This window comes from Solea senegalensis, linkage group LG10, assembly GCF_019176455.1.
Source record: "Solea senegalensis isolate Sse05_10M linkage group LG10, IFAPA_SoseM_1, whole genome shotgun sequence".
Lineage (NCBI taxonomy): Eukaryota > Metazoa > Chordata > Actinopteri > Pleuronectiformes > Soleidae > Solea > Solea senegalensis.
Window position 1 is genome coordinate 15,452,676 of NC_058030.1, and position 13,352 is coordinate 15,466,027.

At 40.7% G+C, this 13,352-nt stretch overlaps 1 protein-coding gene across 1 annotated transcript; it reads left to right on the forward strand.

Annotated features, from left to right (window-relative positions):
• Positions 1-701: 701 nt before the first annotated feature.
• Positions 702-9,138, forward strand: LOC122775451 (regulator of G-protein signaling 8-like). The gene is made up of 4 exons (XM_044035322.1): positions 702-866; positions 1,851-1,912; positions 6,675-6,841; positions 7,177-9,138. Exons 1-4 carry the CDS (start codon positions 766-768, stop codon positions 7,369-7,371), a joined length of 525 nt encoding a protein of 174 aa, XP_043891257.1. The 5' UTR covers positions 702-765; the 3' UTR covers positions 7,372-9,138.
• Positions 9,139-13,352: the final 4,214 nt, after the last annotated feature.

The following is a 13,352-nucleotide window of genomic DNA, read 5'->3' on the forward strand; positions in this document are numbered from 1 at the left end:
ATGTTTGATTGTATTAGAGTTTTATCTGTGGTAATGCAGTTATTCAGATAGACTCCCTCCATTTACTGTTTGCTTCTTTACTTTTATGGTATGCATTCGATAAATACTGTAATAAAACAGTTTGAAATAGATGCAATTTGAATAATAGTCGGTGTAATTCAGCCTTCCCAGAACTCAGTTGAAGTCATGTGAAATTTGCATACAGGAGCTTCTCTACACTCAAACAAAGAAATCTTACCAGGATGTAGACAGAGGTATTGAGGATGTTAGAAGCTTCCTTCTGAATGAGGCACGACAGAAGGTGAATCAGCATCTGCATATGGAGTTGCACCTGTTGTCTACAGCCAGTCCATTCCTGACCAGTCTGTTGGCCTTATCTCCCTGTAGATTTGTTTTCTTTTTTCACAATCAGTTTATTCATGTGGCCGTCCAACAACATTTAAGAAGTTATCCATAGTCTGAACACGTCGAGGGGCGCAGCCTGGCAATCTGAAGCCAAAACATACGATTAGCCACCGTAGCAACAGCTAAACCATGACGTAATGTTCTTGGCGGTGCTGAGCTTCTACAGTTATAAAGCATTTTCACGTTGTGCAAGATTTGTGAACAATTGCACTGACTAAAAAAAAACCTAAAAAAAACCCTGCACGACTTGACTTGAGTCATCAGCATATACATGCACCTGTACATGTCTCCTTGTGAGCAGGGTATTGTAGTTCAAGTAAATTAAAAAGAGATGTGCGCTTTTCCAACAGGTTCTGCACCATGAAGACCAGACTAGGCTGCCTGTCCAACAAGTCCGACTCCTACAATGACTTCTCTGAGTTCCTTCCACCTGCCCATGAAACCACAGCCAGGTGTTTGAAGTGAGTCCAACCCAAACACAAATTTACAGATAATAGCGTGATAATGTGCAGGATACATTTCCACTAAATTGTGCATGGCTGATTTTCTGTTTAATATAGATCTTCATTTGAAAGCTCCAATATTGATGAATACAGTCTCCTTAATAGAAGCCATTTCTTGTTTCCTCTTCACAGATTTCACAAAACATGTCTCACATGGCTGCTAACCTAACAGCTGAGACCGCAGATTTGTTCCTTTCTTTGCCATCTGTGCTGTCGAACCAGAAATACTTCCACTCGCTGTGTTTCAGATGTAGTTCACATGACTGTTCAGTTGAGCTTGGGACAACTTGGTAATCACTTCAAACAGCCCAGGCTGTATATTCTGAACTCAACTTAATGCAAGTAATTTAGGGTTGTTTTTCAAAAATGCACCAGGTTAGAGAGATCCAAACTGCAGCATTTGTTCAAAAATGAGTGTGAGAACTGGAATATCTCAAATATCAGATCTTATCAAACAAAATTTAATCAGGACTTTGTGAATCACGGTAAAATCAGTTCAGGAAATATAAACAGAACAATAGTAGTGATCATAAAACATGTTTGTTTGGGGTTTTTTTTCTATTGTATAAAACTGTGTCAAATGACTTTGGGCTTTTATCATCACATCAGTGGGATTGAAGAAAAATATGTATAATCCAACACAGGCACACAATGATGTTAATGTGTACTCTTAATATTCAACATGGTGTGTTATCCCTCCATCTTTTCACCTTCGCATATGAAAAGCTATTGCTCCTCTCCTTCCTCTTGTCTTCACCATGTAAACGTAACCACATTTTACAATTGAAAGCCTGGAGCAAAAACGCAGCTGGAAGCGGAAAATAAATCATACATTAAACTCACTTCCCCTTCAGTATCATCGTGTGTTAAAAATGTATGAAGCCACAGCGGTTGATCTGTGTCCAACTCAGCAACTTCCCTTTGCCTTTTTCTCTCCGTTAGACTGTCGACGGACGAGGTCGTTCGATGGTCAGAATCCTTCGATCACCTTCTTTCCCACAAATGTAAGTTGAAAATGTCTATTTTTCCTTGGGAACGGTCACTACTGCGCAGGGCAGACACAGCAGCCGCCGGGAAGAAATGTATTTTAATGTAAACTAGGCACTTTGTCTCCTCCAAATCCGTCTCCGACCTTCCTCTAAGACCAGGGGTGTCAAACTCATTTTTGTTCAGGGGCCACATACAGCACAATTTGATCTACAGTGGGCCGGATCAGTAAAATAATAGCATAATAACCTATGACCAACAAGAACTTCATTTTTACAAAACATGGCATTTCTTTAGAAACATAAGTGCAATTTCAACAATATCATGCCTAAATTTACTATTTACACATCACACTGGATCTATACAGGCACAAACATTTAGTCACAGGTATCTGGAAGTGAAAAATATTGCATTTGACATTACGTTTAGATTGTAATCGTAGTGTGAAATTTTAACAAATTCATCCTGTGGGCCGGATTGGACCCTCTGGCGGGCCGGTTCTGGCCCCCGGGCTGTATGTTTGACACCCCTGTCTTAGACCAAACATGCGCGGGAACACACTCGCCAACACACATCCATCTGCACATACTGGTCATGCATTCATACTCAGAGTGCTCAGCACATGTGTTCTGTGACGTAGCATCAGTCACATCAAAACTCACTGAACTGGAAGATGTAAGAAAACACAATTTTAAAGTGACTTTTAAATGTATTAAAGCCACTCTGTGCCTTGCAATTTGCATTTTACTGAGTCACACAGGCTCACAGTTAAAGATGTTTTTTGTCATTTTACCAAACTATTAGGACTCGACTGACTGCCAAATGCAGGATATGTGTTTATTGAAATTACAGTAGATCAATAAATGGGGCGGGGGGTGGTCGAGTTCCAGGAAGTGAGCGAGCACTAAGTGGAAGTGAGAGGGGAAGCCATGGAGCAGCGGGAGACTTGATGAAAAGCACTGAGGTAGTGACAGCTTCAGTATTGACACTAGACTAAGTACAAGGGCAGGACATAATGCACACCAGAAAACTACAGGTGCAGAGAGGATCTGAGTGCAGGTAAAACAGAGGTAAACACGCTGCAGGGGCTGATGAGCTAATGGTATGCAGGTGTGTAGACATGGAGAGGCGATGAATTGATTCACGGCAGGTGTGTTAACAGGGGTACACTTACTCCGACTCATAGAGATAAAGAGAAAGGAAAGAATAAATAATGAAAGGGGAGATGGAGTACAGAGGTCAGCAACAGAATTCACAATCATTAAAACTGTTTTTTTAAGCAGAGCTGGAATTAGTGGTTAATTTTTTTAAATCACAGAAACTGTAGGAGAGTGGGAGCATAAAAAAAGAATGTTCACATTCTCTCTGGTATGTTAAGGCCGCTGTGTTTCCTTGACATGCCGAGCAGATCAGGGTCCTTAGTTTGTTGCAATCTGCAGTCTCACCATTAGATGTCACTAATTCTTACACACGGGACCAATCAATTCATTCAAGCTTTAAGTCAACAACAATGTAAAACTGACCAATGACAAAGACAGAATAAGGATACCGGAGAGAGTGATGGATATTTCTTATTCCCTGTAAAAGATTATACACGGAAACATTTGTGATTAGAGTTGTACCTATCCAATACCACGTAATTTATTCGAGCTCCGTTAGCTCTGACACAGTTCTTCTTCGCCACTCTTGAAACTGTTGCGCTGTGCTGTTTTAGAGGTGTGAAGAAGAACTGATCACCTGACACCTGTAGACAAGGCGCTAACGTTAGCTCATCATGTCAGCGGTTTGGCGGTATTTACCAGTTAGCTCCGTTAGCGCGCCCACAGACAAATTGTTTATTAAACGAAAAGAGCAGCGCTACAACTAACCAGCGTACCTGTGTCCTGCGTATGTATGCCTCTGTTTTTAAAGTTTAGCTTTAAGTTAAGTTACTTCAGAGACTCATTTTAACAATCTGGAGTCACGTAAAAAATGATGTCACGCACGTCCTTTGCCGGTGTGTAGTATGATATATATATTTTTTATAACACACTGGTATCGGTACTCTGTATCGGCTGATACCCACAGCACAAGTATCGGAATCGGTATCGGGAGGGAAAAAAGGTATTGGAACATCTCTATTTGTGATCCCTGCGTTGGTGCTGACTTACTCATTAAATCCAACTCTGTGCAAGCGTAAGGTTTTACAACACCTTCATAACCAGTTTGTGACTTTTATGAAGAGTTTATCTTCTGCTCAGTTGAAATGTTATGATGTAACAGACTCATTTAACACAATGAGGAAGACAGTTGATGTCACCAATGAGACAGCGTCAAGAATAGGGCCATTCCCAGGCAGAGGCAGCCTGATACACCCATGTATCCTGTTTCAATTGACCAAGCATTAGAGAGGTGACTTACAACATACAATATGAGCACGCACACACACACACACACACACACATTACATAAGTAATGTCAAAGCAACAGAGCACAGCACTGAATGTTCCCTCGATAGAGGATGTAACAGGTATTACTTTCACCTCTTTAATTTGATTTCAAACAGGAGGGAGCTTGTAAAAACACTTTGACCCGACTGTATTCTGGTGTCATTCCTCAGTGTCTTAACCTGATTGTGCGGTTGCTGGGGGCTGGACCTGTACTCGCTGTCAACTGCGATATGTGCCGTAGCCGTGGTACAAGAACATTGCGTGAGCTTGCACTGTGCCCATGTGTTTTACAAGCATATTGTACCGAGAGAAGCAATTTGTATTGTATTTAAAGCTGCAGTAGGCAGGATTATCATTTGGGGCAAAAAAGGCCGGTTGCCGCCCCGTGATCTGTCTGCTTAATACGTCCTGTAACACCACAGATTTAGTTGTTAAGTGCTAAACAGGCCAAGATTCTGTAAACCACAAATACATGTTTGAATCTAGAATGCTTATTTATGTGAACAGATAGACATACATGTGTTTGAGGGAGGTGATCACCATTATCTGGTCATGAATGTGACAAGGAGCACAGTGAGTAACCCAAAAACACACTGTCCTTTTCACAATGTAACGTCAATCTATGAATTGCAGGAACATCTGTCTGTCTGTGTGTGTGTCTGTCTGTCTGTTATGTGCTTATTACATTACATTACATGTCATTTAGCAGACGCTTTTATCCAAAGCGACTTACAATAAGTGCATTTCAACATTTGGGTACAAAGCTAGTCATAAGTGCGAAGTAAGTGCTTTTTTTTTTTCGTTGTCGTTGTCTTAGTCGAGGTACGGCCGAAAGAGTCAGCAGCGGAAGATGTGGAGTCATATCTCTCGAATCGATGGTCTGATTGATTTCAAACTTGACTGGTGCCTTGCTATGGGGCACGAGTAAGTGCAGTGCCACTTTGACATTGTTTGGATAAGTAATGCAAAAGATGTCGTTAAATATGTCGATAAAAGAAGCACACATTGGCTTTTTGCCGCTCTACTGTAGCCACTCCCCCTCTCACTCACACAGCACTGTGGGCTATCTGAATGCGGTGTGCTTATATTAAAAGGGATCAGCGGATTTTGCAACGAGTGGCTATTCAAAACTATGTAAAGCATGATGTGCAGTAAACGGACACTTCAAATAGCCCAGCCTACTTTGGACAGTCTTTAGACTTTGAATAAGCAAACGACACTTCCGACTGCAAGGTCCCAAATTTAAACAAGTTTATGGACGTTTCAGGATTCCGCACATGCAAAGCACAACCGACTACAGACAACAAGTGACAGACAGAAGAGCATCTTACTCTAAAAAGTAACAATGAGCACCCAAACACACACAAAAAGCAGATCTTTGGATCTTAATATCTTTTCGCTAAAATCGTGGCCAGTGTGATTTGAGTAACTGCAGCTCCCGGGTTTCCAGAGCTTGTTGACGACTCAAGCTGCTCCTAATGCATCTGCCTCATTAAGTTCTGCGACAACACTCAAGCCGAGATTCTAACCTACCTGTGACTAAAAATAGCTTCTTCACCCTGAAGGCGCGTCACCTTCAGCCTGCCTGCTTTATTTAGGCCCTGCTCCGGCTTCCTTCAGCTTCCTCCTCCTATAGCAACCAAGGTGCTTTCAAACTAGAAAAATAATATCTCAGTGGTTGCTACTTTTTGCCGTGTAAAAACTTGATGTTTTCTGGTGGGACGCCTATAAACAGGAGCCTGGGATGCATGTGTATAACCTTGTGCATGTTGTGCAACCTGCATGTTGTTGCTTGTGCACTCCTGAGAGGGAGTGAATGTGTGTGTGTGTGTGTGTGTTTGTCTGTGAATAATGATGCTGCATATGTACAGACGGACCATCCCCTCTGCTCTGAACAGATTTATTAGGTAAACAGCAGAAATGGGAACGCTGGAAATAACATGTCAACGTGACACGGGGCCCGTAGAAAAACATGCCCTTTCCTTTGTGTTATCATAAGTGGGGAGGAAGCTAATTGATCACATCTTAACTGATAAAAAACAGCATCTTTGAGGGAGTATTTTGTTCCGATCTGTTCGTCGTCTAATCGTACAAGCCCTTTTCTCCACTTCTGGGAACGAGACTGTGTACTGACGGGAAAAATATCAACATAGGATGGAGGGTATTATTATCATGTATCACATGAGTGAGCTGTGCTGTGAAGTAGTAGAAGAAAGAGCTCTCAGCTGCTGCCTAGAAATACTGTAGGTGTTACCCCTGGAATCAATCATATGTCAATTATATGTTTTTGTTGTGCGGTTTGTTTTTTTCCCCCCGTCTTTCACAACATGATTTATATTATTCTTTCCAGATGGCCTTGCCGCCTTCCGGACATTTCTCAGGACAGAGTTCAGCGAAGAGAACATCGAGTTCTGGATGGCCTGCGAGGAGTACAAGAAAATCAAGAGCTCCACCAAACTGGTGTCAAAAGCGAACAAGATCTTCAAGGAGTTCATTGATGTTCAAGCCCCGAGAGAGGTGTGTGTGTGGGAACTAAGTTTTTAAACACTGTCAACCTATTAGAGCTAATTAGACACAATTCAGTAAAACAATAAAGGAGGAAATTTAATATTATTAATAATACTAATTTAGAATTTCGTTGCTCCTTTCAAGGCTTTCAAGGCTGCGTTACAAATGACTCACAACAGTGTCATTTTCCATGAATTCATGACATGACCATGTCAAAAATACATGAATCAGCTAATTACCAGAAAATTTACTTGTATAAGATCATAGAAATGATAAATCTAAGGGTAAAAATAAATAGAATATTTCTTCATTAGATATTACAGCGGCTCTTTATTTCCCGGCAGGTAAACATTGATTTTCGTACCAGGGAAAAGACCAAGCAGAGCCTGGAGGATCCATCGCCGACCACCCTCAACGAGGTCCAGGCTCAAGTCCACAGCCTCATGGAGAAAGACTCCTACCCGCGATTCCTCAGGTCTAAAATGTACCAAGAAATGGTCAACAGGGCACACGCACAGGGCCAGCGGAGGTCTGTGTGACTGACGGAGATGGCGACAGTGGACGTTAAACTTGGACCTACACTGTAAATCATTCATTAGAACCTAAACGTCTTCTCTGAATACTGTGAATCTGCGAGGATGGGGGGTAACATGCTTGACCGTTTCCTCCGTCTACACCAGCTCCGTGCATGAAATCCCTCTTAAGATGTGTTTCAGTGTAATGACTGGTTCAAGGAAGTGGGTTGGACGAGGATAAGCTCAGTGTTTTACCTCTGCTGGGTAATATGTCTGAAAATGTCATTACAATAACAATGACGTCATACCATGTGATAATGATATCTGTTGCCATAAATGCTTATAATAATCAAAGCCTTTTTATGTTTTCCATGACTTTAACCTTCATACCTTTCAAGAAATATATCACATTTCAGTTTCTACAAGCAGCTTGATACCCATGTTTGCGTCAGGGCAGATGGAGGCAGCAGCAACGTTGGGCTAGTAAAGCGAGCTGACTGCAAACCCAGTTTTGCTTGTCAGAGCCCATTTCCAGATGCGGCGCTCAAATAGTTTCTGCTTGCGAGGACCAAACAGAGGTAGAATAATACAATAAAACAAAAAAAGAAGAAACTAAAATTATACGTGAGAATTGCATGTTTGTACGTGTTGTATACTGGAAAGGACGTTGTTCTCCTTTGTTTGCTTGGTAAGTTTTTGCCTCAAAATACTGAACGCACGCTCTGTTTGACTTACTGCGGAATCATTGTGGTAAAAGATGGCGGCCGACAGACAGCAAGGCCCAAGTAACAACTAAGGCTTTATTTATATTTATAGGAGATGATGCACTTCCACAAACTTACTCATGGGAAGAATATTCCATTTCTGCCAATAAACATTCCTGACTTTGAAACACTAGACTATTAAAGAACAACAGGAAGTGCTTTACAATATAAATTTCTCACCTGTATATCTCTAACATGCCCTCAGAAATGTCCCATACTTGTTTCTGTTTTTTTGATATTCAACTGTTGTTGACTGGATGATCATTTATTGTGATAATTATCATTGTTGCTTTATTGCCCAGCACTACCTCTACTACCATGTTTACGCTGAACCTCAACGTGAGTGAACGCTGAATACCCGAATAACTGTGCCAAATTAGATTACAGTTATATATGAATACTATACAGTATCTAAGCTACATAATCCTGTGTAATGTAAACTCTTGCAGGTATTGTACGTGATATTAAATGTAGCATATGGGGCCAGGGTTGGGCAGATTTGATGCTTTCACTTCACCCAGTTAATGAAATCGAATTGTTTTATCATTACTCTTGAACTTGTTGATCATTCATGATCAGGTTTGTGCTGTTTTATGTACATTTCCGTCAGGACACAGTATATTTAAATGGCACTGCTTCATTTAAATAGATATTTAACGTTCATACGATCCCGAAGTGAAAGCACAGACGACCCAACCCCCATAGAATGTGTTGCGTGACCTTGAATTCTTTTGCAGCATGACACAATACACGGAATAAACTATTTAGATATCCTTTGCCTTGTACAATGTGAAAATGAACATCTTTAATACGTCCGTGACATAGCCAGCGTGCTCCCTTTGCACTCCTCTGTAACACAATAAGCTAATTGAAAAGATTTCCCCGGGGAGGCAAACGTTTTCTTAGTACTGCATGTGTGCCGTTTTGAAATGAGACAAAACACATCACCCTATATACGGTATGTAACTGTGTTCCACATGAATGTAACCGCCACCCCCCCCGATATTAAAATAAACTTCTGTCTACATTTTGTGCCCTGTCGAATTTCATTTCCATAATACGCCCAAAGCATTTTACGAAAGTGCATTTATCCGCCGATCAGAGGCGAGGATTAGCCCTGATTCCACCTCACTTTCATAACAGCCTAACACTCAAAAACCTTGATTGAATGACACTGGCGATTTACATTCAACCGGTAGATGAAATGGGAAAACTGAAATGAATAAATGAAAGGAAAGATATCCACTCTCAGTCAGACTTTTTTTACTGGCTGAAGGTGCAGTTTGTAATCTTTAAAACGAGTTCACATAATGCCAATAAAGCCTATACGCTTCTCCTGCGGTTGAAGAACGTGGCATGATGGTGAGACTGAAGACACTGAGAAGGTTTTGGAACTGGATTCTACAACTTCAGTAGAACTTCACTATCTTATCTTTGTGACATAAGTGAGTGTTTGATGCTGAAAAAGTTGTACTTCGCCGAGACAGCAGCCTGTATCTGCAACTCACATCTCCAGGTTTCTTGGATGCAGTCTGGACTAGTAACGCTGCCGTAAAAGACGGATAAACAACACATAACTACTTAATTGTAGAACTAAAAGTCTTACATCTCGCAAGGCAGACAGCATTGACAGTTCATCACATTCTTTTGGTCATTACTCAGACGTCCACAGGGGGCGATAGAGGTTGTGCACTGGAGATTTAAAAAAACTTTAAAGAAATAAACCAGAAAAAAATGTAAATTGAGAACAATGGAAAGAGTTTATTGGCTTGCAGATGCTAAACTTTGCATCCAGTCACATCCTCGGTCGGATCATTTGAACTTGTTTACGACTCATTGTGCAGTCGAGCCCAATATTACGTCTTTGCTTGCTTTTAAAGAGAGATGGAAAAAAGAAAATAACCAGAAGGACATTCAATGAGGCAACATCCCTCACTAGAAAACCTTCTTGGTCGTATCGGGGGCAGTGGTACAATGCACTTATCACTTCTGCCGTATTACACCATCCGCTGACTTTGGTGCTGATGTCAATATGTCAGTCACAATGGGAGTGAATGTGGGACAGCGTCCTGTTTGGCAGACAAAACACGAGCGTATCTGGGCCAGTAGACGAAAAGCAGCCAAAACACACTCAGCGTGTAATCATTGTTATGAAAGTATAAATTACGGTAACGTAATAGTAGATCGGAGTGAGTAAACCGTGTGTAGGTGTTGTTTCCTTTGTTGATAAGATCAGTTGTCCATGTTGACGCTGTGTCGGTGCCTCTCACATGAAAAAAAAAACATACACTGCTTCAAAAAACAAGGAAATATACACATTTCTAATGTGATATCTAAAAAAAAACATTTTCAATCAAATACAGACCCCTTGTTGACCTTCTATTTGTTTAAAATGCACTAAATTACAAACTAATGAATTCAGATTTTGTTTGTGTTAAACAAATGTTCACCTCTTTGTTTTTCCTCACTCTTCTCTCGCTCTACAGTAGCTCACGGTCACACTCTGTATCTCTGCTCTCTTAATCAATAGTAAACACAATACCCATGGTGCCGCACTCCCATCACTATGGATCGTGGGGCTGGTGGGAGGGAGTTAATTACTCTCTGAGACAGCTCAGAGAAAAACAGGAAAAAAAAACAAAAACAAATTAGATTCTCTCTGTAGCAACATCTCATTAAAGGAAAACACCGAACACGTGCAAGCCGATCGACTCACGTGACAGAGAGATGGCAAATATGAAATTCACTTAATCAATTTGTTCATATGACTTGATATAATGCGCAGGGTCTTGTTTACAGACGTAAAAACACACGCTTTAATCAGGGGTTTCTGTGAGAGGACACATGGTCCGGTTTCAGAAGGGGTGGACGATGTTTTGCATCATTTCAAAATAAAAGTGTTTGTTGTCACACAGACTGATATATAGTTGACATTTTGAAACATATTTATAGTGCAAAATGAATCCATAAACTTGTTTTACATAACATTACCTCATTTTGATATCAGTCCAATGACATCATTGAATATCTGTTAGTGCCATTTATTTCCATAGCAGCAAAGTAAATATGTTGACTATACAAAACCAACTATGGCGCCTTCACTATCTGTTGCCATTGTTCTCTTGGCTGCACTAAACAATCACATTACTGTTAAAAAATAAACGCAAAACAGTCCTAATTGTTGGTTGCATTTGTGATAAGAATGGGGTTATTTTGACAAAACCATAACCTTCAGTCTTGGGACGTACATTACTCATTACTTGTCCTGGCTTTATTTAGAGTAAGATTGAAGTTTATTTAATGCCCTTTTGTTTTATTCAAGTCACTAATGTCCATATGTGAGAATTTACACAAGAATCTGGGGACATGAAAAATATGTTATCGTACACATCTAATCGACATTTAAATGGGTCAATTAAACAATACGACTCTCCACTAACAACCTCCCCCTTTTCTCAGGGACAAACAACATTATCCCCGGTCATAACAGAACCTGCCATTCCCTGATATTGACATTACTGGTTGTTTGTTGTGATCTCCAAGGCAGCCGGCACATTCAGACATATGTGCATATGTGATGTTGACAAGAGTCAAATGTCAGTTCTGTTGTTGTCATGTGGACCTGAGGTTTCGCAACCTCACAACTAGACTCCAGCAAAAAACAGCATCCAGCATCATTATCAGGTTAATGATTGTCAGTGATTTCTCCAGGGCGCATTCACACCGGTGAATGACCACCTACAGGTTGCTTTTGTTGGTGAGCGGATCTTTTATTCATGGCCGTGAAATCAGGTTTAGCTCATTCATCTTATGCAGCTTATACAAAAACCTTTTCTCCCATTGCCAGAACCATTTCAGTAACTCGCCCCTAATCTCAGTCACTGCCTCAGACATGTTTGCCACTTTAAGATCAGGCTTTGGTTCAAGGACTAGCATCAGTGCTTATGCTGGAAAAAGTCCAATAGCAGTAACAAAAAAACAAACTAATTTAAAACCTCGATGAGTGTCCTGTTCCACTTTGTCAAAATTGTGACAATAATGAATCTACATGGTTCCAAGGATGTCTGAGGAAAAATGTAAAAGCACACATGATTTCCACTGCAGTCTTGGGCACAAATGTATTTCATTAAATAAAAAAGGCCACTAAGTGCTCTCCCGAATAACATAACCAGAACACAAGAAGACATTCGACATTAATGGACAGGCTTCGTCCTGCTGACTTTGAAACCAGCATTTATCAATCCTTGAGATTAAGACACCGTACTGGACACTCTCACCAAAGGGCGTTCAACAAAACAAACACTTAAAGCGCTGATTGGATTCTAACCCCCCCCAAAAAAAACAGACTGTTATGTAAATGTGTACGTGAATACACGTTAAACAGTGAGTCGAACACTGTACACATCATAATATTTGAAGATAAGGTGGTGATAACCAGCTCACACACAATTCACAGACGATACAGTAGCTAAGAGGAAACAGGACACATGGTTTTGTGTGCATGGTGTCATAACGCAAGGCCAAGTTGAAGCTAAATCATCCAAAACAAACAATATTTAAGATAAGAACCGAGACTGTGAAGAATGAGCTAATGCTCGGCCCCAATGGTGACGGCTCATTTATACTGTTTTTGCCCATTAAAAGAGATACATCCATTCCAAATAATGAAACTATTATAGCCCACATACTTCCGTGAATCATGTACATGAAAAAATCCTTTAGATCCATGGTTCTCAAACTGTGGTACAGATTTTGGCCAGTGCATGGAAAATGAAACAAACAGCAACAAAAATGCCACAGTCTAATTTAACTATACCAGTGTGTGAAGTATGTGTGAGGAAGAGGAGGATGACGAGAGCGCAAATTAAAACTTTGACGCTGGCACGCACATGTACAATTTCCAGTCGTGCTAATCCATCTTGTGCATTTGTTTATTGGTACATTTGCAAGCTTCCAGAAGACACATGTGATGTTGAACATAAATGAGACATAAGTTGTTTGGTTAAATGAAATGAAGTATATTTATTGAGGTACTTCACCAATATTTGAAACTGATCCAAGGAACTCAGCAAAAGGATGGCAGGGGCGCAGTCATTGTTGCTGAGCAGTAATTGAAACCATTAAATAGGACCCCAGCCACCTCTAGTGTACTCCTTGTGTGTGATAAATGGGAGGGTTGCATCAGGAAGGGCATCCGGCATAAAAACTCTGCCAAATCAAATGTGTGGATCATCTGCCATG

Bases quoted from the DNA above. Each gene is read 5' to 3' on its own strand.
- LOC122775451 (XM_044035322.1), top strand. From the start codon at position 766: ATGAAGACCAGACTAGGCTGCCTGTCCAACAAGTCCGACTCCTACAAT. The intron at 867-1,850 runs GTGAGTCCAACC...TCTCTCCGTTAG, and splicing joins ACCACAGCCAGGTGTTTGAA to ACTGTCGACGGACGAGGTCG. The intron at 6,842-7,176 runs GTGTGTGTGTGG...ATTTCCCGGCAG, and splicing joins ATGTTCAAGCCCCGAGAGAG to GTAAACATTGATTTTCGTAC.